The sequence below is a fragment of the Cetorhinus maximus genome, chromosome 17 (assembly GCF_964194155.1).
Source record: "Cetorhinus maximus chromosome 17, sCetMax3.hap1.1, whole genome shotgun sequence".
Lineage (NCBI taxonomy): Eukaryota > Metazoa > Chordata > Chondrichthyes > Lamniformes > Cetorhinidae > Cetorhinus > Cetorhinus maximus.
In genome coordinates, this window is record NC_135895.1 from 74,568,355 (window position 1) to 74,594,985 (window position 26,631).

General features: G+C 46.2%; 1 protein-coding gene across 7 annotated transcripts in view; it reads left to right on the forward strand.

Moving 5' to 3' along the window:
* The window catches only part of LOC144692513 (roquin-1-like), a 158,978-nt gene extending 132,810 nt beyond the window's left edge, over positions 1–26,168 (forward strand). For all 7 annotated transcript variants that reach the window (XM_078561472.1, XM_078561471.1, XM_078561473.1 and 4 more), the window contains 8 exons: positions 1,152–1,325; positions 1,860–2,015; positions 4,213–4,435; positions 9,454–9,550; positions 12,295–12,439; positions 13,112–13,267; positions 17,675–17,787; positions 19,016–26,168. In XM_078561472.1, the coding sequence (XP_078417598.1) occupies positions 1,152–1,325; positions 1,860–2,015; positions 4,213–4,435; positions 9,454–9,550; positions 12,295–12,439; positions 13,112–13,267; positions 17,675–17,787; positions 19,016–19,157 (1,206 nt within the window). In that variant the 3' untranslated portion in view covers positions 19,158–26,168. The remainder of the gene's footprint in view (positions 1–1,151; positions 1,326–1,859; positions 2,016–4,212; positions 4,436–9,453; positions 9,551–12,294; positions 12,440–13,111; positions 13,268–17,674; positions 17,788–19,015) is intronic.
* Positions 26,169–26,631: the final 463 nt, after the last annotated feature.

Consider the following 26,631-nt stretch of genomic DNA (forward strand, 5'->3'; position numbering starts at 1 on the left):
GTACCTTAGGTAGGTACTAAGGATACCAGAGATGAGCAGCTTTCATAGGCCATGGGATATAGGAGCAGGAGGTAGGACTTCAAGCCTGCTCTGCCATTCAGTAAGAGCTGTGGAGGTCAGGTCATTGAATGTATTTAAGACCGAGATAGATAGGTTCTTGATTGGTATGGGGATCAAAGGTTACGGGGAGAAGGTGGGAGAATGGGGTTGAGAAACTTATCAGCCACGATTGAATGGCGGAGCAGACTCGATGGGCCGAATGGCCTAATTTATGCTCCTATGTCTTATGGTCTATCATGGCTGATCTGATTTTGGCCTCAACTCCATCATTTTCCTCGCTCCCCCCACCCCCCCGCCCCACCCCATAACTATTGACTCCCTTGTGGATCAAAAATTGAACTCAGCCTTGAATGTATAATAATGACCCAGCCTCCACTGCTCTCTGGAGAAAAGAATTCCACAGACTAATGACTGTCTGAGAGAAAACATTTCTCCTCATCTCTGTCGTAAATGGGAGACCCCTCAGTTTAAACTGTATCCCCTAGTCCTAGACTCCCCCACAAGGGAGCATGTGACTTATACAGTCATTGGGTATTCCTTTGTGTTTGTTTTTGCCGTTTTTCACCCCTCCTCCTTAAAAGTGCTGAATCATTGAGAGGTACAAACAGCTCCTTCACATTCTCAGCCAAACCACCTGTCACCCTCTGTGAGCACTGACAGCGGGTGTCAGCATGATGGCAGAGCCCAGTTCACCTGATCTTAGATACACCTGCACTCTCCAGTGTTAGTTCCTAGGCAGTGATCAGGAGCTGGAACTCTGACTAGTTCCCCTACCACAGGCCTGACCGAGACCAGCTAACTGAGGGCAGAGTTCCCTCAATCCTGCACAAGAAACTGGCCATTTGGCCCAACTGGTTTCTGCTAGTGTTTATCTCCACAGGAGTCTCCTTTCACCTTATCTCACCTCACTTTATCAACATAACCTACTATTCCTTTCTTCCTGATACACTTAGCTACCCTCCCCTTAAATGTATCTATGCTTTGTCTCAGCTATTACCTGTGGCAGCATGTTCCAGTTCTCACCACTCTGCTGGTAAAGGTTTCTTTTAGAGAAGTAGCAGAGCATTGCTGATTGTACTGTTTCCTTCCAGGATCCTCATGGACGGGTGCCCCAGCACCAACCTCAACCTCAGCCAAGCCTGGATTACCTTCACCGACGCCGGAAAGAGTTAATGGCCCAGCTGGAGGAGCGGAAAACCATTTCTCCACCACCCTTCCCCCCAACAGCAGCACTGCCATCGTCCTTTGTCGATGTTTCCCCGGAGGTACTTGGAAATTTCCCAATTTTCTCTTAGACCTCGCCAGGAATACATTATCAGCAGAGCCTGGCAATGAACAGCCGTCACTGTCAAGGGCAAGCCAGCCAGTGGGGTTTGGCCAGGGCCACCGGGAGTTTGGAAGCATCAACTGCGCATTGGGAAAGAAATGTTGTACAGAGAAACTGCCTTAAAGTTAAACAGGGACACCCAGACCAGTGCCCAGTCCAGTTATTAGTTCATCCAATCTAGGATTCACTCCATTCATTGGCTGTCTCCCAATGATCCAGTCCATTCATTGGCTCTCTCCCAATGATCCAGTCCAGTTATTGGCTCTCTTCCAACCTCAGCTCCAGTCCTATAATATTCAGTTCAATCGTAAACTCTGTCATTGCATCAGATATCCTCTGATTGAAAATTCAGTTTCCTGTCTTCATTACACAGCCCAGTTTTACACAGGCGCTGGTTTTTAAATACCAATCGTTGAGCTGTTCTTGGTTTCAGTTGATGTGCTAACTGCTTATTGTATATTTCCCTATTCAGTATTCCGATGAAGACCTGAAAGCAGTCAAGAAGTACAAGGACCATGAATACACTGCTCAATACTCACCCTGGTCTTGTGATACTATTGGTTCCTACATTGGCAGCCAGAATGCACAGTCCAAAGATGTTATGCCTTCCAGTGGCATGGAGATGAATGTAAGGCATACTTTTGCGTCTGTTCACTAAGATACATTGTAAATAATGACACTAATTCAGCCAAAGGATAGCCGGCTCGGCGAGCTGCTCCGCCGAGGAGCTGGGCTACGCGATACAAGCTGGTTTGAAATCATGGTTCACGTGCATGCCTCATGCAGAATAGCAACAAATTTCCAGAGTTGAGTCAGTACCCCTGAGCTAGGAAGAGAATAATATCAACAAGAGATCCAAGCACAGGTAGGTCTCAAATTAGGAATTACCTTCCATTACTTATTTCCCTGCTTATATACAGAGTAAAGCTCCCTCTACACTGTCCCCATCAAACACTCCCAGGGCAGACACAGCACAGGGTTAGATACAGAGTAAAGCTCCCTCTGCACTGTCCCCATCAAACACTCCCAGGACAGATACAGCACAGGGTTAGATACAGAGTAAAGCTCCCTCTACACTGTCCCCATCAAACACTCCCAGGGCAGACACAGCACAGGGTTAGATACAGAGTAAAGCTCCCTCTACACTGTCCCCATCAAACACTCCCAGGACAGGTACAGCACGGGGTTATATACAGAGTAAAGCTCCCTCTACACTGTCCCCATCAAACACTCCCAGGGCAGACACAGCATTGGTCGAATACAAAGCAAATAAGAACAATAAAAGCTGGGAAAAACCGAGCAGGATCCAGCATCCCCAGCTCTTCAAAATGTGCATTAACTTCAGAAGGGTGAAGTGTTTTAGCACTGTCATTGCTAATAGCTTCTAATCTTAATATACTCTTTGATTTGAGAGCTTCGTGCTAAGTTGTAGGCAGTTTAATGTTGTGCAGGCACGTGCACTTGAAGATTCTGGTTCGGTCCAAAGTTGGCACGAATACATGGAGAAAGAGAGAGAAAACATCCATCCCACCAATGAGGCACTCCTCAGCCACAACCCTTGAAATGAAAAGACAGTACTGACTAACCACACCACCCAGTTCCCACTGATGTAACTGTTTGCAAAACATTAAATCCAAGGACACACGGAAGGGCCGTGATAGGGCCATGTCGTTAGAACAGGCAGGCGTGTGTGTTGACTCTGTGCTGGGCTTATTTCACATGCCCTGAAAAATGGTGAATCATTGACAGTTACCAATGATTGTACACTGCTGTTCTCAGAACTGAGAGTACAGGGTGTAGGTAGTGAGACACATGTGTTGTAATGTGTGGAACCCTTCCTACCTGTTTTAGTATGTGACCGGTATGTCCTGGGAAAAATTTTCCCCTTCCCTCCCAAATGTTCTTTATTTAGCTGCACTCCATTCACCTCAAGCTCGAAGTGAGTCTGTCATTGATGGTAGATCATTGGTGATCGTGGTAAAATCATGCGCTTTCATGTTCAGCTTTGACCGGAAAGTTTTAACCTAGTGAGAAGACCCAAAACATGGGAGCATAAATATAAGATCGTCACTAATAAATCCAATAGGGACAGGAGAAACTCCTTTACCTAAAGAGTAACCAGAATGTGGAGTGACAGAAGCAAATAGCGTAGATGCTTTGCTAGATAAGGGAGAAAGGAATAGAAGGATATATTGACAAGGTGGGAGGAGGCTCGTATGGAGGATAAACACCAGCATAGACCTGTTGACTGAATGGCCTACTTGTAGGCTGTAAATTCGATGCATGCTCATGCTGTTTTTTCAGTGTTCTAACTTTTGATTTCGAGCTGGTGGACAGAAAGGCAGGACGTGGGTGAAATTTTGTGGACCTTGTAGCAGCACAAAATGACACCACAACCCTGTGATCTGATTGAACCCATTTGGGGAAAGGTTTGGAAACCGGTGTCAAAATGAGAACAGCCATGTGTGCAAAGATCTTTGACGAATGCAATTGCTCCCAAATTGAGTCAAGCACTTCCAACTGGGTTGTGAGCCTTATCCACTCATCCCCACTCCACTCCCTAAACACACTGAGGAATATGCAGACATGCCTGAAAGGTAGCAGCCCGAGAGCTGCCCTGTGTTGAGAGACGAGCGGAAAAACCACCCAGTGACTTTGTCAGCACTTAGTCAGCTGAAGGGCCAAAATTGTTTGCCACTGGTGAGTTGCACCCAAGGCAATGCTGCAACTTAGGTAGGAGATGGGCAATATTTTAAAGCCATGTTGGTGCAAAGATGCGATCAATAATCTACTCTGTTACTCATGAGTTCTTTGTTTTTTGACAGAGCGTTGACAATAAGGGCCTGCGGGAGCAGCTCATGAACCTGGATATTCAGAGGCGAGCAGCCGAGAGCAAGGAGGAGGATCCCATCATACCCTTTGGGGAGTTGCCAACTGTTTCCAAATTTGGTGCCATTTCTCGCACCTCCAAAACCAGCTATCAGACAACAGGGCCAGTGCAGGCTGTGGCCTCACAAGGCATTGCCACCAAGCCCATCAGTGTCTCAGGTAATGGCAACTCCAGCTGTGTTACAGCAGCTAATGGCAGCAGTTAAACCCAGTGGGCAACAGACAGAAACTCCGTCCTGGATATCCCCGTCACTGACGGATACTAACTCCGTCCCGGATATCCCCGTCACTGATGGATACTAACTCCGTCCCGGATATCCCCGTCACTGACGGATACTAACTCCGTCCCAGACATTCCCGTCACTGACGGATACTAACTCCGTCCCAGATATCCCCGTCACTGACGGATACTAACTCCGTCCCGGATATCCCCGTCACTGACGGATACTAACTCCGTCCCGGATATCCCCGTCACTGACGGATACTAACTCCGTCCCGGATATTCCCGTCATTCTCGGATACTAACTCCGTCCCAGATATTCCCGTCATTGACGGATACTAACTCCGTCCCGGATATCCCCATCACTGACAGATACTATCTCCGTCCCGGATATCCCCATCACTGACGAATACTAACTCCGTCCCGGATATTCCCGTCACTGACGAATACTAACTCCGTCCCGGATATTCCCGTCACTGACGGATACTTACTCCGTCCCAGATATTCCCGTCACTGACGGATACTTACTCCATCCCGGATATTCCCGTCACTGACGGATACTAATTCTGTCCTCCAGATTTCAGTCTGAGAGCCATATTAACTGTTGTAATTTAGAAGCGTTTGAGGCTTTGTGGGTATGTAATACACCTGCTCCCTGATCATCCTTCAGGAGCTGTGTGTGAATAATATAATATAATGAAGGTGCTTTCCCTATTTCTCCTGAAACACTGATATAACTCTTCTTCCACAGGGAGTGTAAGTGTGAACAGTAGCTAGATTCTTATAAATCTGCTCTTTGAAGAAATAGGAAATGAAGTGACTCCAGTAAGTTGAACTAACAGACTGGAAGAGTGGGCAATATTTAAAATGCTGTTTGGCACAATTATAAGACCTACATATCCCCCTCAAAACTAATAGCTTCACTTATTAAATGTTAAGGGTTAAGCTTCACTTGTGCAGTTAAGCAATGGTGGTCAGCAAATGAGGCAGGAGACAAGCTAAAAGAAAAGGCTTACATGAATGCAAATGAAAACTAGTGGACAGGTACAAAAAGATAATTTAAAAGGCCAATAGAATCTTGGCCTTTATTTCAAGAGGATTGGATTGCAACAACTTACATTTGTACAGCAAAAGAGAGGAAGTGATGCTTCAGTTGTACAGAGCCTTGGTCAAAGGCCTTCTGAGGCACTGTGCTCAACTTTTGGCATTGTACCACAGCAAGGATATATTGGACATGGAGGGGGTGCAGTGCAGATTCACCAGAATGGTACCCAGCTAAAAGGGTTAAATTATGAGGACAGGTTACATAGACTTAGCTTGTATTCCTCTGAATTTAGTTGGTTGAAGGCTGATTTGATCGAGCGGTTTAAAATGATAAGTGGATTTAATATGGTAAATACAGAGGTCCATTGATAAATGGATCCAAGCCAGATGGTGAAATCTGAAATGAAACACAGATCCCTTTATTGATAATGGGTTTATTCACGGAATGCAGCATTACATATCTCTGCCTTCTACCTACCAGCAGTCCCTTTTAAAGTGTATCTTCACACACACTTTTTTCCCCTTTAGGGAATAGCGGAGAGGTGGGAGGAAGGATTCATTCCCAGACTGATTATCAGTCCACTGAACCACATCATGAACACTCCTTCTGTGGCCAACAAGTCCTGATGTGGGACTTGAACCTGGAGATTCTGGCCCAGCGGGAGGGACAGTCCCAGTGCGCCACATCAGTTCCTTTTTGTTCCAGTGCCCCTTTTAAGGGGGTTTCAATTAGCTTATTGGTTCATTTGTTTATGTTATTTGCTTGAAAAAGAGTATAAAAAGGGACTGACAAGAACAGCACCAGAGTGGTTATGTTGTTGGACTAGTAATCCACAGGCCTGAACTAATGACCTGGGCCAGGATTTTCAGCTCGGCGTGCGGGCACACGCCCGACACATCCGAGCACAAAATAGTGCGCGACGACGGCGGGCGTCCCGACATCGTCACGCACCCACACGATATTTCAGTCAGCAGGCATGCGCGAGAGTCGGCGGCGCGCCCGCCAACAAAAGAGGCCCAGTAAGGCCCTTGAGCAGGTAATTAAATTGAATTTTTCGCTGCCCATCCAACCTTATGGTTGGCAGGCGGGCAAATAGGCCGGACGGCCTTTGCGTTTTGGCGAAACCTCATCCATGGGCGGGCTGAGGTTTCCAACAGTGAATAAAAAAGCAGGAACATCTTTTAAACTAGTTTTTACCATGTCCCTCTTCATGTGACAGAGTCGCATGTGGGGACATGTTTATATTATTTGCTATTTCTTCATTTTTCATTTTAAAAACCTTCAGCTCCCTTAGGCAGCCCTGTACCTTCAGGGGAGTTGGGGGGGAGAGGGCAAACCGGGTGAGTGAGACCTTTGCACAAGCACACAAGTGCACGCTTCATAACCTCTCTGAGGCACAGAGCTGCCTCAGGGAGATGTGAAGGGTTTTTTAAAAAAAATAAAGTAAATAAAAATGTAACGAAACAGGTCCTGTAATGTGACTCTGTCACATGAGCAGGGACATGTTATGAATTAAGGTTTAAAATTTTTATTTGCTTCAGGAAACCCCATCCCGCCCGTGAATGAGGTTTCCTAAAAAGTACAAAGGCCGCTTGGCCCTCCCGCCTGCCTGCCAACCATAAGGTTGGACGGGCAGCGAAAAGGTTTCTTTTAATTAACTTTTTAATGGCCTTAATAGGTCTTTTAATTGTTGGCGGGGGTGCTGCCGACCCTGGCGCGCACCAGCCAACCAAAATATTGCGCGAGTGTGCGATGATGTCGGGACACTCGCCCGAGGACATCGTGCGCCATTTTACGCTCGGTCAGGTCGGGCGCGCACCTGCCCGACGAGCTAAAAATGTCACCCGTGAGTTCAAATGCCACGGCAGCAGCTGGGGAACTTTAGTCTTCTTATTGCGGTGCTCCTTTAAGGGGCTATTAATTTGTTCATTAGTTTATTTTATTGGTGATTAAAAGAGCATATAAAAAGAGACTGGCGTGGCACACTGGGACCGTCCCTACCCCTGGGCCTGAATCTCCAGGCTCAAGTCCCACATCAGGACTTGTTGGCCACAGAAGGAGTGTTCATTACATGGTTCAATGGGCTGATCACCAGCCTGGGAATGAATCCTTCCTCCCGCCTCTCCACTATTCCCCAAAGAGGAAAAAAGCTTTTTAAAAAAACTTATCAAGTTAAATTAAAATCATGTTCCTGGGGTGGGCGATGCACTCCAGCTCCTGCAGCGTCCAGTGGCCGCAGGAGGCCTCAAACACAACAGCGCACACTGTCCCTCTCCAGGGACACCCTGGCGTGAACGTAGCTGCGGAAGAGGGGCAGACTGTCAGGCCCAACGACCCCCTCCATGGCCCGCTGCCAGTCCCTTTTTACTCTTTTGAGCAACCAAATAAACTAAATTAAAGAAAATGAGGGACCAAGTAAGATGCAGTCCCTTAAGGGGACACTGTAAAAAAGAAAAACTAATCTTAAAGGAAACTTACCACATCAAATTAAAATATGATTCGAGAGGTCAATAAAGTACCCCAGTCCCCGTGGTACTCACCCAGCACGGAAGGCCTCGACGGTGCCGGCAGACAGCGCGTGCTCCCTCTCCAGGGACACCCGGCCGCGAACATAGCCACGGAAGAGGGACAAACAATCGGGCGGGACGACCCCCTTCATGGCCTGCTTCCAGTCCCTTTTTATATGCTCTTTTCAGTAAACCAGTTAAACAAATTAACTAATAAACAAATTAACCAGTTGACAGCCCCTCAAAGGGGCACTGTAATAAAAACAAAACTTTAAAGGAAACTTACTCTCTAAATACTCTTTTCAAAACCAATAATGAAACATAATCGAATTAGCTAATTGAAAGCCCCTTAAAGGGACACTGTAACAAAACTTCAAAAGGAAACTTAATAAGTCAAATTAAAATGTTGTTTTTGGGGCTGATGATGTAACCCCAGCCCCTGCGGCGCCCACCAGTACCAGAAGGCCTCAAGCGTAGTTCCTTTTTATAACACTTTTGAGTACCTAATTAACAATTTAACCAGATACCAATTTTTAAAAAGCCAATCAAACCAATTGATAGCCTACTGGAACTAAAGAAAAAAATTAAAAGCACCTTACTGAATTAAATTAAAGCATCATTTTTGGGCTAATGAGGCAACCCAACCCCCGCGGTGCCCACTAATCACAGAAGGCTTCAAGCGTAGTCCCTTTTTATATGTGCTCAAGATAATTAATCAGTCAATACCTTCCACCTGTTTATCCTTATCCTTCATAATACAATCAACATAATAATATTAACAACTATTGCTTCTGGTGTGGGAGTCCAGAACAAAGGAGCACAATATTAGAAATTGGGCTAGGCTGCTCAGGAATGCAATTGGGCAGCACTTTGTTTCACACTAGGGATAATGGAAATCTGGACGTAAAGATTATGTATGTTGGGAGTCATTGAAACTTTTAGGACTAAGATGGACAGATTTTTGTTAAGTGTAAGAGTGTCTAGGGGTACGGAAATGAGACAAGCCAATAGTGCTTTTACAGATCAGCAATGATCTGGTTGAAATGTAGAACAAGCTTGAGGGGCTGAGTGGCCTCTGCATCCTGCGAGGTTGACCCAGCCTCTAGCAGGTCTGCTGCCCAATAGCTAATAGTGACGCTCCCAGTGTCAGCTAGGGTATTACAGTTATGTGGAGCTGAGAAAATTGACTGGTACATGAACCAATGCAGTCTCGGAGCAGGTAGCAGTTACTGGAGCACATGTCCTCACAGGATAGGCTCCCTTGGCCACATGAATTCCAACCCTTCTAATTGAAATAGTCTGCAACCTTTTTCTCACCATTCCACTGTACGCTGGTTAAAACAGCTGAAATTACAAATGAAGCCTTCGATTGCTCTAAACTTTTAAACTGTTTTATCCTCTGCAGATTACAATCCATACGGAAGCCACAGCAGTTGGACGAACTCACCAGTCTCGTACTCGTCACACCAAACCATGCCTACTCAGGGACATTTCATCGACAGGTAAAAGCTATTTAACCTCTTGCAACTCTCAAACCCCTCCTCCACAAACAGTCTTAGTGCAGGTCAATAAGTAACAACAGCACACACTATACTCAGAAAATGGTGCGAACATCAAAATCACAACCACAAAGAGTGGCTGAAATGAATAATAGAAATGCAATTAAAGGGGAGCTTGATAGACAGGTGGAAGGAATAGAAAGATAAATTGATGAGGTTAGATGAAGAAGGGTAGGAAAAGCTCATGTGGAATATAAACAGTAGCTTAGATCGTTTTGGCTGAATGATCTGTTTGCATTCTGTAAATCTGTCATGAAATTCTATGAAGCTCTGTGTGATGCTACATACACACGGATAGCTCCTTCACATAAGGAGGAATTCTGTTGGGCAGTATCCCCACCAATGTGTGCAGGTCTGAGTTAGGAAGCAGGGCATGTTCCTCACTGCCAGCAAAGCTTGAGGAAAGCAGGGTCTTTGAAGCTGAACCCCACTGTGAGACAGCACTTTCAGGAGAGGAGTCCTCCATTGAATTGTACCCCATTGAGAGTCAGCACCTTCAGGAGGGGAGGAGAGTGGGGTCCATGGAACTGTACAGTAACCAGTAAAGATAAAGGGTGGGACCAACAAATCCAGGGAACCCTGGATGTTGAGGAATATACAGGATTGGATAAAGAGAAAAAGGAATGCTTATGGCAGATACCGAGGGCTCAAAACAGCGGAAGCCCTAGAGCATAGAATGGGTAGGGGGAAACTTAAAAAGGAAATTAGGAGAGCAAAAAGGGGGCATGAAAAAAACATTGGCAGGTGAAATAAAGGAAAATCCAAAGTTATTTTACAAGTACATTAAGAGTAAGAGGATAACTAGGGAAAGAGTCGGGCCCATTAAGGACCATAATGGTAATTTGTATGTGGAGCCGGAAGACGTAGGTAGGGTTCTAAATGAATACTTTGTGTCGATGTTCACAAGTGTGAGGGACAACGTGGGTATGGAAATCAGGCAGAAGGACTGTGATATTATTAAAGAAATTAGCATAGAAAGGGAGGAGGTTCTAAGTGGTCTGGCAGGCTTAAAAGTAAATAAATCTCCAGGCCCGGATGAAATGTATCCCAGGCTGTTGAGTGAGGCAAGGGAGGAGATAGCAGGGGCGCTGGCAATAATTTTCAATACCTCTCCGGCCACAGGAGAGGTGCCAGAGGACTGGAGGACAGCCAATGTGGTACCGTTATTGAAGAAGGGATAAACCAGGGAGCTACAGGCCAGTCAACCTAACCTCTGTGAGGGGGAAACTATTGGAAGCAATTCTGAGGGACAGAATTAATTTATACTTGGAGAGGCAGGGATTAATCAAGGACAGTCGGCATGGTTTTGTTAAGGGGAGGTCATGTCTGCCCAATTTGATTGAATTTTTCGAAGAGGTGACCTGGTGTGTAGATGAGGGCAATGCATTTGATGTAGTCTACTTGGACTTCAGCAAGGCTTTTGATAAGGCCCCACATGGGAGACTGATAACGAAAAAAGAGCCCGTGGGATCCAAGGCAATTTGGCAAATTGGATCCAGAATTGGCTGAGTGGCAGGAAGCAGAGGGTGATGGTCAAGGGGTGATTTTATGACTGGATGCCTATGTCCAGTGGGGTTTCGCAGGGATCGGGGTTGGGTCCCTTGTTGTTTGTGGTATATATAAACGATTTAGGCTTGAATGTAGTAGGGTTGATCAGTGAGTTTGCGGATGACACGAAAATTGGTGGGGTGGTAAATAGTGAGGAGGATAGCCTTAGATTAGAGGAGGATATAGACGGGCCGGTCAGATAGGCTGATCAGTGACAAATGGAATTTAATCCACATAAGTGTGAGGTGATGCATTTGGGCAGGACAAACAAGGCACAGGAATACACGATGAATGGTAGGACCCTGGGAAGTACCGAGGATCAGAGGGACCTTGGTGGGCATGTCAACGGGTCCCTTAAGGTAGCTGGACAGGTGGATAAAGTGGTGAAGAAGGCATATGGGATACTTGCCTTTATTAGCCGAGACATAGAATATAAGAGCAGGGAGCTTATGCTGGAACTGTATAAAACACTAGTTAGGCCACAGCTAGAGCATTGCGTGCAGTTCTGGAATCCGCATTATAGGAAGGATGTGATTGCACTAGAGTGAGTACAGAGGAGATTTACCAGGATGTTTCCTGGGCTGGAGAGTTTTAGTTATGAGGAGAGATTGGATAGGCTGGGGTTATTTTCCCTGGAGCAGAGGAGATTGAGGGGGAACATAATTGAGGTGTATAAAATTAAGGGGCATAGATAGGGTAGACAGGAAGCAACTTTTCCCCTTGGTGGAGGGATCAATAACCAGGGGGCATAGATTTAAAGTAAAGGGCAGGAGGCTTAGAGGTGATGTGAGGAAGAATTTTTTCACCCAGAGGGTGGTGGGAATGTGGAACTCACTGCCTGAAAGGGTGGTAGAGGCAGAAACCTTCATAACATTTAAGAAGTATTGGGATGTGCACTTGCGATGCCATGGCAGACAAGGCTATGGGCCTAGTGCTGGAAAATGTGATTAGAATAGTTAGGTACTTGTTTGACCGGCACAGACTCAGTGGGCCGAAGGGCCTTTTTCTGTGTTGTAGACCTCTATGACTCTGTACCCCAGTGAGAGTCAGCACCTTAAGGAGAGGACCAGGAAAATTGGATAGTGTGTTTTAAGTGCATGGATGTTTACTTAGTAATTAATGTTTTTACCGCATTCCAGAGAGAGACTGAGCATGCAGGAAATAGCTGCCCCAGGAAAGCACCCTGTGCCCCAAATGCCTCCAACAGACCGGGAGCAACTGAGGCTGGAGCTGCAACAAGTCAACCAGCAGATCAGCCAGCAGAACCAGCTCCGAGGAATTGAGGTATCTACATAACTACCATGTCCTGAGTGTCTGTCATGTCTTAATGAGAAACTAGGCTGAGGGGGTTAATGTGGTGGGACAGAGAGGGGGTCAACATAAAGAGAGGAAGAGGTTACACGGAGAAGAGGGAAAGAGGTTAACACAGAGGGACACACAAGCAAGGCAAAGACCAAAGTGGAGGATGGACTGCAAAATGTTCTGCGAGCTCTTTCTGTGCTCTCCCCTAGCTTGTATCTTAAATGAGAGAGAGAGAGAGAGATGGAGGGTCCTAAAGAGGAAATTCCAGACCTTAGGACCTAAGCAACTGAAGGCATGGACACCAATGTTGGAGCAACTTAACACTGGGATGCACAAGAGGCCAGAATTGAAGAGGTGTAGACAATATTTTGGAGGGTTGTAGGATAGGAGAAAATTAGAGATAGGGAGGGGCAAGGCTATGGAGGAATTTGAAAACATGGCTGAGAATTTTAAAATCAAGATGCTGCTGAACTGGGATAGGTCAGCGAGTACAGAGGTGATGGGTGAACGGGAATTGGTGTGAGTTTGGACACAGGTAGCAGAGTTTTGGATGAGCTCCAGTTTAAGGAGGGTACAGCCAGGATAGTATTGGAATAGCCAAGGTACACACTGACTCTCGCTGACATGTACTCGTTCATTCTTTCATGCTAATAGCCTGCTAATAGCCCAGTGCTGTTGCAGCGAGAGGTCGCCAACCAAGCTCCACAACAACACACCTCGTGGCCCAGCCTAATGTCCAGCGAGCAGCTGAGCTTGGAGCTGCACCAGGTCGAGCGGGAGATTGGCAAGAGGAAGTATGAGCTGGAGACGGTGAGTGCTGGTTGCGGAGTCTCCATGGAGGAATTTCAGCCCAGTCGCTGCTTATCCTAAACTCTCTAATCTTCGTTCTAACTGCGCTCCATTACCACAGAGAGACACGCACTTACATGAAGCAGCCATTTTTTCAGGATTTAATTCCCTTTATGCCAGTGAGTAACCCTCCCTGTTATGTGATTGAAGCTGACTCCAGGAATGGAATTCCCTAGGAGAACCCCTTTGCTGTACAACTTTCTCCTTGCCATCCTTTCTCCACCACTCTCCTCTCTTCTACTGTTTAAGTCCCCCTGGCTCTAATAGTGGGTGCATTTTAGCTCTAACTACATGTCCAATCTGCAAGTTTAAAGTTATCTGGGCCCACTGCCCATTCCCTGACCATGCCTCCTCTTGGTTTTTATCAGTGACCACTAGATCTTTACTTAAATCTGGCTTCCAAATTGCTGAGCTATACTGGATGTCAACGCGACACTTCTCCACTGAACCAGACTGTATCCCTGATCTCATATTCAGTTAAGTTTGATGGTAACTTCGCCTAGTCTTAATCTCCCACTACTGCTGTTACCTGCTGAGCTTATGACTGGTCTGACTGGCTTTTTAGCTTTATTTTATTGCAGTGTGGTTCCTAGCCAGAACTTCATTCTCGTGGGTTCACAAAGAATCACAGAATGGTTACAGCTCAGAAAGAGACCATTGTGGCCCACTGTGTCTGTGCTGGCTCTTCAAAGGGGCAATTCATCTAGTGCCACTCCCCTGCCTTCTCACCATGGCCCTGCAAATTCTTCCTTTTAAAATAATAATCCAACTCCCTCTTGAATGCCTCAATTGAACCTGCCTCCACCACACTCTCCAGCAGTGCATTCCAGATCCTAAATGCTCGCTGCTTGAATAAGTTTTTCCTCATGTCTCCAATGCCTCTTTTGTTAGTTACCTTAAACCTGTGCCCTCTCTATCTTGATCCTTCCACCCGTGGGAATAGTTTTTCCCTATCTACGCTGTCCAGACCCCTCATAATTTTGAATACCTCTATCAAATCTCTTCTCAGCCTACTCTTCTCAAGGAGAACAGTCCAACTTCTCCAACCTACCTATGTAAATGAAGTTTCTCATCCCTGGAACCATTCTCCTGAATCTTTTCTGCACTCTCTAATGCCTTCACATCCATCCTAAAGTATGGGCACCAAGAACTGGACTAAATTGGGTTGAAGTCTAATTCTGCTCTCCTTCTGGATCTTATGGTGATCTCCAGCTTCGCCATTGTTTCTCTATCCCACAATTGACTATGTACATTTCCTGGATCTTCATTGTCATAGAAATACCTCCAAGAATGCATCCTCCATTACGCTAACCTTCAAATAACTTCTGGACTTCACTCGCCCTCCACATTGGTGCTCAAGCCTGGACAACAGTTTATTGATGCTCCATGCTGACTCCATCCCACCTATGTCAACTTTATGCCATCATGGGCCTCTGGCCTGTAACGGGGATTCCCTCCTAGTGTCTCCTCTCTAGATTCTGAGGGGCATGACAGGGTAGAGGAAGCTTCCTCTCATGGGGGAATCTAGAACTAGGGACCATAGTTTAAAAGTCTGTCACTTTAGATGGAGGAATTTCTTCTCTCAGAGGATCATTAGTCTTTGGAATTCTCTTCCACAGAAAGAGATGAATGCTGGGTCATTGAATATATTCAAGGCTAAACTAGAGAGATTTTTGATTGCAAGAGGGTAAATGATTATGGGGGACAGGCAGGAAAGTGAAGTTAAGGCCACAACCGGATCAGCTATGATCTTATTGAATGGAGGAGCAGGCTCGATGGGCTGAATAGTCTACTGCTGCTTCCATTTCTTATGATCCTATTCCCCGTTCATAACCAGAACATATCTACCCTAACTGCACCTACATAATCCCTGTGTCCAGTTGCGTGCACGTTTTGGCAGTTATTCTGGTCCCAAGCCCATTATTTATATTTCTCCTTTTTCATTTTCTTCATCCCCTTTTTCTTTTTCTTTTCTCTTTACCTCTCCTCACATTTTCTCACCTGTCATCATGCCTCTTTTCATTTCTGAGATACTCTGTCCTCCCAAACCCCTACCTCAACCCTTCAACACTCTTCAACCTTCCTACTCTGCCGCCATCCCAGGCTTGACTCCTTCCTAGATAAGCCTACAGCTTCCTTCTGTGCCTCTCTTTGCATCCTTTGAATGGCCCATTGAGGCACTCGTCATTGCCTCCTTACTAGCAGCAACCCAAATTGCCCAATCCTACTGTCTCACCAGACTTCCCACCCAATGCGCCTGCTGGGGCTAATCTTTCCTACCTCCTTCCTGTCTGTCTCACCCCTCTCACTGCTGACCCCGCGGATTCTGCCAACCAATCAACTCTCATTGCCCCTGTACACATCTCTTGTGAACAAGGCCCTTGCCATCCGTGAACTTGACAGAAACCTGGTTCAGGGATGATGACACCTGTTATATTCCAGAAAGCCAGGTGGTGAAGGATAGAAGTGGAGCCAATCTTTACACATTTGTACAAGCATTTATTTAGGAAGGTAAGCATTTGTTTACAAAGATGGACATCACAAGCATGCACCTCCTCATCCAACAACCACAGTTTCAGTCCATGTTTAGGCACAAATGATTCCCAGTTAATGCACACCATCTACGTACAATTAATATACAATTAACAACACATTCCCCCTTAATAATTCCTCCCTGGCTGACCTTCCACCACTTGCCTTGTCCAGCCCACTACAGTGGCACTTATCACCAAATCACCTTGGTCTGACCCTCTACTCCTCTGGCATGTTCTCCTCTCGCCTTCTCCCACCCCTTCACCTCATTTAAATTCCTCGTCCTCCATTGCTCACCCAAGTTACCACACAAGGTTTCTCACCGAGATATCTTCACTGCTTTCCTCCCTCGGCCTCTTCACCAAACGACTTCTTGTCCTTGGTGATTTCAACCTCCATCTCGACCTGTCATGTTCTCTGAGTTCAATATCCTCTTGTCCTCCTTAAATCTCCCCCTCCATATAAATCCCATATTTATATTCTGAAACTTTGCTCCTGTGTTCTAGATTCCCCCACGAGGAGAAGCATTCTCTTAGCATCTACCCTGTCAAGCCATCTCAGAATCTTGTGTTTTCAATAAGACCATCTCTCATCCTTCTAAACTCCAATGAGTATAGGCCCAATCTTTCCTCATAAGACAACCCTTCATCCCAGGAATCAGTCTCCTTAAATAAGGACATCAAAACTGTACACAGTACCCCAGGTGCGATCTCACCAATGCCCTGTATAGCTGGAGCAAGACATCCCTACTTTTATACTCCATCCCCCTTGCAATAAAAGCCAACATTCAATTTACCTTCCTAATTACTTGCTTTACCTGCATGCTACGTTTTATGATTCATGTACAAGGACACCCAGACCCCTCTGTACCGCAGCATTCTGCAGTCCCTCTCCATTTAAATAATACTCTGCTCTTCTAATCCCCCCACAAAATTGAATAACCTCACATTTTCCCATATTATACTCCATTTGCCAATTTTTTGCCCACTCACTTAATCTATCTATATCCCTTTGCAATACCATGAGCTCTACCTTGGTGCAGTAACTTTTTAGGTGGCACCTTATCAAATGCTTTTTGGAAATCCAAATACACTACATCTATTGATTTCCATTTATCCATCCTGTTCGTTACACCTTTAAAGAATTCTAAATTTGTCGAGCACAATTTCCCTTTCATAAAGCCATATTGACTCTGCCTGATTGTGTTATAATTTTCTAAATGTCCTGCTATTACTTCCTTAATAATGGATTCCAGTATTTCCCCAATGACAAATGTTAGGCTAATTGGCCTATAGTTTCCTGCTTTTTGTCTCCCTCTTGTGAATAGGCACATATTATTTGCCGTTTTCCAATGCACTGGGACTTTTCCAGAATCTAGGGAATTTTGGAAGATTACAACCAATGCATCCTCTATCGCTGCAGCCACTTCTTTTAAGCCCTCAGATGCAGGCCATCAGATCGAGGGGCTTGTCAGCTTTTAGTCCCATTCATTTGCCTAGTGCTTTTTCTCTAATGATGATGATTATTTTACATTCCTCCTTTTCTTTTGGCCTCTGATATTGTACTGTTATTGCAATGCTCATAGTTTCTTTTATTGTGAAGGCAAACAAGTTATTTGTTCAAAGTCTTTGCCATTTCCTTGTTTTCCCTTATTAATTGACCGGTCTCATCCACTTAAGGGACCAGTGTTTAACGACTCTCTCCCTTTTTACATACTTGTAGAAGCTCTTACTGTCTGAGGTCTGCAGTAATATTTTGACAGCCTTCCTGGCAGTGGAATTTGACCAGAATGCATAGCATTGTGATGGATTGTAATTCTTTATATTTGTTACACAGGAAAGTCGGCCCTCACTGGACATACAGTATAAACTGGCATCTAACAATCAGACTGAGAATGGACAGTCTGAGCAGCAGCATAAGGCCCCTGAGGACCTGCAGCCTTCCCTCAGGTAACCAACCAGGGCCCAGTGTTTATCACTCTGATTCTGTCAGAGCAGCTCCATAATTATTAAGCTCTGTTTAATCTCTAACAAATCAGAATTATTAACAGGATCTGGGAAAAGAGACCATGCCCCACTCTGATATGTTTAGTGGTATCTTTTTGCTTTACTGTTAACAAAATGCAGGCTTTCACCACAGATATCTGAAAAGAACAAGGCCAGTGCCTGCAGATGAGTGACAATTAATGTTGCAACTAAGCCATACAAGCCCAAAGGCCCCTGGCGCAAGTTTTGTTTTATCAAGTTAGCTGCACTCATATTTGTATATATTGAGATAGCCGGATTATAGCATCTTGCAAGGACAGTATCGAACTTGACCATAATATTCTTTGCAGCCTAATAGCCTGCAGTCACCCAGATTGACCCCCTTGGCAAATTAGCAGAGGGGCCCACTGTTTCCAGAACCATATCTAGGGTGAAGAGTTCAACAATTTGAAAACTTAAGACAGACTGAATTGGAGACCATTACAATAGCCTGTCTGCCTGGCCAAGCTTTAATTTTGACCATGGCAGCATTAGAGCTGACTCTATTCTGAGTTTGACAAGCGAGGTTTTACGTTGATTATATTTTGGCCATGGTGTAGAGTGGATTGTGTTCTGGTTCCAGTTGAGATTGACAGTATTTTGACCAGAGCAGTCCACTGTGTTCTGAGGGGAATTGGACTGAACTGGGTTAACACCGTCTAAGCTCCACTATCGGACTCGTTTTATTCCACTGGAATTTTGTTGCAGCTTGAAAGTGTTGATAGTCTCAGTTTAGGAAGTTTTTAACTTCAAAGTTGCCATTGGGCAATTGATTTTCTCCCAATCCGTCGATCTTTTATTTGTCTACTCTCAGTGCAGGGGGCTGTAAACTGGAGGTATCCAGTGGCAGAGAGATGTGCTGAGAGACACTTTGGATACCTTTAGTCATGGTAATTCCAGAGTAACGTTATTTCTACTGACAAAACTGCTTTAAGCCAGACACTTTTGTCAATGAAGTGTATCTGCAACACTGGCACATTGCAGTCCTGGTTCAGCAGGAGAATTATATACACAACAATAAGAGGCTAAGAAACAGGAGATACTCAGGGCTGAGGAGAGCAAACTTCCTATATTTACAGAATTATAAAAGCCAAGTCCAGTTTTGTCCATATTTCAGACTCTGAAGACCTAATTTGTTCTTCTCGTTGTACAGTGAGGGATCCAAGGTCGGGGCCTCCAGCTTCATTACAGAAAGCTCCATCAGTGCTCTGACCAATAAAGCTGCCTCTCTGAACCTGGCCCCCGACACAGAGGGAGCTGGGGACCGCTGCGACAGCCAACAGAACGGGCTTTAAACCAACAAAGCTGGCAGCCTGCCCTGGACAAGCCTGCCTGAACGTCTCGTTAAGAAATGCAGCACTGCAACCAACAGACTTGACATGCCACTCATCTAGATGCAATGCGTCAAAGTAGCATTGAATTTTTTTGTTGTTGTTGTGTATGTGTGAATTAACATTTTGTTTTATTAGCACGCATGCCTTGGCTTGCAAGGCATGGGACATATCCTTATGATTACCTGGTTAATCTTAGTGAAGTAATCTCATTTTATTATATACCCCTACTTCAGAACTGTGCCTGCAACAGCGCAAGTTGATGAAGTCACATTCCCATGGGATTCTGAGATGATGCGACAAAGGTCGACGTCACAGATGGAACCTTTTTAGTTCCACCGCAGTGAGGAGCAAATACTTCCACTAACATACTTACCTAAAGGCTGTTACTTTCTGGGAGGAGAGAGCTCTGGCATCTTTCTTTTTAAGGACCTTCACCAGAAGGCTTTACAACTACAATGGGGAAAAGAAAAGTCAGGAACCCTCTCGCAACCAGAAAAGTAACATTCTTAAATATTGTCTTTGTGCTTTCCACAGGGTGGAAATTATAACTAACCCAAGAGCATCTTTTTACTGGGAAAGGTTTATTGCTTTCTGAACAGATTCTTTATTGAAGACGCTGCCTTCCTTTGCTGGGCCTGGCTCCAACGAGTCACAAGGAGACTGAAAAGTCACTCACACTGGAGATGTGGGAGGGGGGGATTTGGTCTTAGAGTCCCAGTGTGGGTAGCTGCTGAGACCCAGGGTCCCAGTGTGGGCAGGTGCTGAGACCCAGGGTCCCAGTGTGGGCAGGGGCTGAGACCCAAGGTCCCAGTGTGGGAAGGGGCTGAGTCCCAGGGTCCCAGTGTGGGCAGGGGCTGAGACCCAGGGTCCCAGTGTGGGCAGGGGCTGAGACCCAGGGTCCCAGTGTGGGCAGGGGCTGAGACCCAGGGTCCCAGTGTGGGCAGGGGCTGAGACCCAAGGTCCCAGTGTGGGAAGGGGCTGAGTCCCAGGGTCCCAGTGTGGGCAGGGGCTGAGACCCAGGGTCCCAGTGTGGGCAGGGGCTGAGACCCAGGGTCCCAGTGTGAGCAGGGGCTGAGACCCAGGGTCCCAGTGTGGGCAGGGGCTGAGACCCAGGGTCCCAGTGTGGGCAGGGGCTGAGACCCAGGGTCCCAGTGTGGGCAGGGGCTGAGACCCAGGGTCCCAGTGTGGGCAGGGGCTGAGACCCAGGGTCCCAGTGTGGGCAGGGACTGAGACCCAGGGTCCCAGTGTGGGTAGGGGCTGAGACCCAGGGTCCCAGTGTGGGTAAGGACTGAGACCCAGGGTCCCAGTGTGGGTAGGGACTGAGACCCAGGGTCCCAGTGTGGGAAGGGACTGAGACCCAGGGTCCACGTGTGGAAAGGGGCCGAGACCCAAGGTCCCAGTGTGGGAAGGGGCCGAGACCCAAGGTCCCAGTGTGGGAAGGGGCCGAGTCCCAGTGTGGGCAGGGGCCGAGACCCAGGGTCCCAGTGTGGGAAGGGGCCGAGACCCAGGGTCCCAGTGTGGGAAGGGGCCGAGACCCAGAGTCCCAGTGTGGGAGGGGGTTGGGTTATAGGCTGGATGATCTCGAGGGTACCCTGCAGAATTGTTTGTAGGATGATCCTTTGCTGCAGTGACATTTAGGCGTGTCCAGGATTTGGAGAGTTTACAGTTGGGATTGTGAGCCCTGGTTCTCACTCATCTGCACTCCAACACTGGCACACAGGAGCGAAGGTCACAGTAATCCCAATTATTTCCAGTGGAAACTAGTCAAATAAAATAGAACCACAGAGAGAAAAAAATTATTCAAATGACTTTGATGCACAAATCAAAAGGGATGCTCTCTCTTCAAGTTGCAGTGAGATCTGGACAAGTTGGCTATCTAGTAATCAGTTTCTCTATTGTTAGTTGAGTGACGAGTTTGCAGATCCTGGGCACTGGTTCTGGAGGCCTGATTGAAGGATTCCAGTCACCCAGCCCTGGGTCAGACATATCTCCATCAAAGTCCTTGCGTGGACACAGAAGAATGCAGGGTCCCTGCGGTCCATGTCTCCCATGAAGGTGAGCACTTGACCAGCCATTGACACTTGTAATTTTCACATTGAATTTTGACTTAATAGAACATTGGCTGGGAAGGTTAGTCATTACTGAGTTTCTGCTTGGAATTCGAGCTTTGTGCAATTTGTGTGTGTGTGTGTGTGGATGTGTGTTTTTTTTTAAAAGCAGAAAAGTTCCTTTTGACACAACTTTTAAAGTAAACAAAAAAATTGTGTGCTTTGCTGCAAACTTCCTCTTGACATCGAGGAGGCTGATTTTGTTTCAAAATACGCTTCAGAAACCAAGTGGTTTTATTTCAGACCCAACCTTGTCAGGTCCCCAGCTCTTCCTCCTTTTTCGCAGTTTGATGGAGCTGATCTCGGTAACTGTGCTGACTCGAGACTAAACCAAAGGTTATACCTGACATTCTGGGCACTTTGTCACACATAGTGGTCCCAAGTGCATCATTATGTGCCCAGTGTCTGCACTGTGTTACACAGGAAGGGACCTGATGAATCCTGTTAGACTGAATGGGACATCACACAGCAAGGAGTTTTCGGAGTTTGGATTAAGAGAGGTGATTTAAAAATTTCCAGAGACATCCCTAGTTGACTTGAGTTCTAACTTCCAAATTCATGCCCAAACTTCCACAACCCCCACCCCCTTCCACACACACTAACTTTAGTCGAACTGGCCTTGGTTAGTACTTTGCCCTTTGCCCGCAGGTTTAATACCCCCTTGTTTAGCAGGTGGTATCTGTGCCACCTTGGAGGTTAAATCAACAAGTCAATATTGTTGTCCTCAAACGTGCCTGGGAAGTGTTCACAAAACAGTTCCTAAATGCCTGGGGAGTGGGGAGACATTCCTGATCGAAGCCAGTGGTGCAGTCTCTTGTTGTTGCTTCAAGGAATGTCCTAGCTGAGGATTTACTCCCCTTCCCCCACCCAACCCTATGACTCCCTCGGTGCCACCTCTCCCATCTCGTGCCCTTCAGCTGCTGCTCATCGTGCTTTGTACTCCCACCTGCCTGTAACAGGTCAGTGCAGTTCAGACTGATGTCTCTCAATGATCGAGAGTGAGCTAGGAAGCTACCCAGAGTACGTAGCGCACAGTGGCATGTTCCCTGCAAGGCCTGCAATATCATTGTTTGAATGTGAGTGGCCGGGCTATCAGATGAGAGAGGGAGGGTTATCAGTTCAGCTTTGGGGGATTGGTGAAGAGCTAGACTGAGCAAATTGGACTGTTTGGGGTGAAAGACTATTGCAGGTAGTAGACCGGAGACAGAGAAGACAAGGCAGCATTCCATCAGAAACTCCTTTCCCTAACCAGAACGTTAACATCTCCCCATTTTATTTCCGATTTCTAGCAAGTGCAGTTTTCTCTTTTTCTCAGTGGGAGTTAGTGTGAGTGCGGGTGCCCAGAACAAACTGTGGAGGACAACATAATGAGGGGAGAGCAAGGATCTGTTTTAGGTCCTGAAATGAGAGAGCCGAGGTCAGTTCACATCACGACCACTGCCCAGAGACTTTTCAAACCTCTCTCTGGGATGTTTTAAACTGAAATATTTCCTGCAGCAAAGCACTACCTGTTTAAACCCATGTTGCTCAATGTATTGTCCACAGTATCAGTCGTAAATCAAATCAATTTAGGTTTCTTTGCATCAGGTGTGTAACTCTTTCCTTCCTAATACTAAGTGCATCAATCTTGTTCCTGCTGATGGAACACCACCAGTAATGCATCAGTAATGCTGGTACAGTGCCAGGAGTGTACCCCTCGCGGCATGAGTGTACCCCTCGTGGTGTCGGGTACAGTTCCAGGCTTGTATCCCTCACGGCGTGGATATCTCTCATGGTGTTGGGCACAGTGACTTCCTTCTGACTCTAGTACTTCCCATCTCTGTGCCCCATCAGCTGTTTCATTCCCTTCACAGCTTCAGAACCGTAATCTTGCCAATGACTTCTGTGAAGTTGTTTTTCCCAATAGGGAATGAAACTGATTATTACTTACTCAGATTTGGAGAGGGGAGGGGGCTGCTGATGAGCAATGATACAACAGGTGTAATATGCACACTGATTCAATTGTTGGCCAGTAAGATTTTCTAGGGCATTCATCCTCGAGCAGATGTTTTGGTGGAGATTGGACTCCAAAATGAACAACAACATGAAGACTCTTTGCTGCATGCTCCTTGTGGAGGTTAGCACTGAGGTCTGGGTACAGAGTGGAGCTGGCTGGTCCTCTCTTGAATGACTAACAGAGCACGCATGCTTTGTACCAGCACTTTCACTGGGTGATCTACCACTCCAAATGTGTTGAACTCTTGCCATTGATTTAGTGCTTCTGAATTGTAAAGAGTTAGGGGAGGGGAGCTTTCACCGTTGCAGGCCCAGTAGTCATTGTCCATCAATCTCCTGACCAGTGTGCACAACCTTTGGCTGGGGCTGGGAATAGCTGTTCAGGCTGTAACCAGCCACCTGCTGTATTTGTGGTCATTCACACTTACATTGGTTATGCTGTGTACATCAGTGTCTATGCATTGGTCAGGATGAAGTCCAGGACTTTTCCAATCTTTTCGAACACATTCTCATCGACTCTAGTGAGCCTGTTATACTCTCTGCCTTTCCATTGAGCATAGCTCACTGCAGACAACTTCCATCTGAAAGCTGGGGTTCCAGGTACTAACTCCAGTCAATTGTCGGAATTGTCAGTCCTGTAAGCAGGCAGACTCTGTCCCTGGCCTCCATGTGGCTTAGGGAAGCTCTGGCTCCTTTCGATTTCTTGGACACAGACCCCTCAGGTCAAGACCTGGTTTGTTGTCGATTCCACCAAAAACCAGGATCCTGTGCAGAATATTCCAGAGTCTGTCACTTTGGTCAGTTTAGCTTCCCAAATGTTGCTTCCTTTCCTTTAGAAATTATGAGCACCAGATCTGAACAAGGAACTGAACCTCACTGACATCATTAATATGAGTTTGTCTTGCTCCCGCTGATAATCAGCGAGAGCCTCAAGAGTGCGCATGCCCCATGAATTGCGCCTTGGCAGTGTGGAAGTGGGAGCTGTCTTCACAAATGGCCAAATATTGACCCCTTGCGTGGGTTTCACACAGTACGGGGCTTCGTACAGTAGACTTTGACAATGGCACATTTGGTTTAGTTTATAAACCGCTGCCAATAGTAGTTTCTAGCTGCTTTCTACAGCCTCGGCGCACTGTATGTTTCCTTTTGAGATGCCAACGCAGAAATGTCAGCAGTGAGAGTGTTTGTGAAATTGCATCAGTTAATCTCAGACTGGCTATTTTCTGTATTTTTAATTCAGCTGTTCACTATCAGCAAAGGAATGAATGAATGAATGAATTTTATTCTACAGTCGGGGCTGCACTAGTGCGATAGATTGCCTTTCATCCCCCACCGGGTTTTACCTTTCTAGCACGAAAACTGCACATTTCTAACCGCAATGATGCCATGTGCTCACCAACCCTCCTCTCAAACTGGCAGATAACCTGTCAAATAACCTTCAAAACCCCAAGGTTCTGCCAACCTCAAACTCATTTCTGCCGGCACAATTGCCGTTTAATAAAAATAGATCCAGCCAGTGTCTTCAATAGGTTGCAGTCAACATCTCTCAGTCTGTCTCATTCCTTCATGCTCTATTTCTCTCCTCCTGTCTCTGACTTGTTCTCACTCTGCCTTGTTTTTTTTCTCTCTCTTGCTTTCTCTGTCTCCCGTAAGCGCACTTTCTTGTTGTCTGTCTCCCATGCTCTCTCTGTCTCTCTCCCTCTTTTCCCCCTTGTTCTTCACTTCTTCCCTCTCTCACACATGAAAATTCAATTCCCTGTCTTGTTACCCTTTGGGTAGAAAGAGCAATGAGTTCTGTGCAGCTTTGTGGTACTAAATGGAATGAAGGGTGAGATATGCCATGACACTATGTGGCGAAACTACCACTATCCACATGTAGGGAACTGCCATCCTTAATGCTTGCTTAAAGCCAAGTGCCCCACCTTGTGCCACCCCACCTATTGCCCAGTTTGACCCTGAACCTCCCATTGCAACAGGCAGGTATTTGGTTTGGGGAGCACATAATATCAGCAGGCTGGAGCGTAGATCCTCAAAAGAATTAGACTTCTAGCCAGCTACCACTCCCATGGACTGTGGATATCACATGTACTGCCTGTGTCGTGGGCACTGTGTGCTCAACAGGTCCCAATTTGAGATCCCGAGTACACGATTCCAAGCATCACGGTTAGAAATGTGCCACTTTTTACACACAACTGGAAGTGCAGAATGTGGACGCAGGTGGCCAAGGCAGCTCTGGGTGGCTGGGTCTGCTACATTGCCTAATACTCCCCCATTCTCACACACACGCAGCCCCATTGTCCATCTCATTCTATGCACTGGATATTAGGAATCGCTAAGTGTACGATATACTTTTATTTGGATTTATAATGAGCATATGGACACTTTTCAGCTGCCCAGTAATGTTTGGTTTTGCTAAGGGATCCTATCAAGAGAGCAATACCAATGGTTGCTATGAGCTCTAACTGTGTCACGGGAGGAAACAGCCCACCACACCTGCTGCAGCCCATCCTCGCAGTGAGAATGTTGCCTTTCTCACACATCAGCTTGTTTAGTTTTCTTAAATTAAGGTAAAAAAAAAATTTCCTGAAAATTTTGTTTGATATACTCCAGTATGGAATGTTTTAGAATATCTTTCTCCAATGTGGAATGTAGCTTTTTTCCTTTGTAAAGAATTCACTGTGTGAACATTGTTTTTTGCCTTTGTATAGTACAATAATATTCAGCTACAGGATTGGGGTGGAAAAGGGGATAAAAATAAATTGTACATGAAATTGTTCTGCTTGTCAGAAAGCGAATGCAGTTCGTGCAACAAGAGAAGTTCACAAGGACTTCAATAAATTGTTTAAAAACAAAAAACCTTTGAATTGCAGCTGGTGTCCTTGGTGCTGTTTATTTAATTTGTTAACCAACTCTCCGACTGTCACGTTCTCTGCTCCACAGCTTGGGAAAGCCTGGGGTCCCTCTCTACTGAGGCTTTTGCCTCTGGCCTCGGGTCTGCCCCTGTTGTGCTCTCCCTGAGCACTCCCTTGCAGCAGTTCCCTGCAGCCTGTGACTCTCAGCCTCCTCCCTCAAGGCTTGCCCTTCTATGACTTCCTCCAATGCAAGAAACCAAATTGTTGAGCTTGCCCTGGGTGAAGTTGGAGGCACCTCACTGGGATTCTGTAGCTGACAGGGGCAAATGGTCAGGAAAGCATCAGGGGCCTCTATAATGGCAGGAGAATTAATGCATTACAGCCTGCTTTAGATACACTCCTCCAGTTTGGGGCATGGGGAAAGCCTGAGGCCCATCACTGCCTACACTGGCTGGGAACATGTTACTGATATCGGACTGC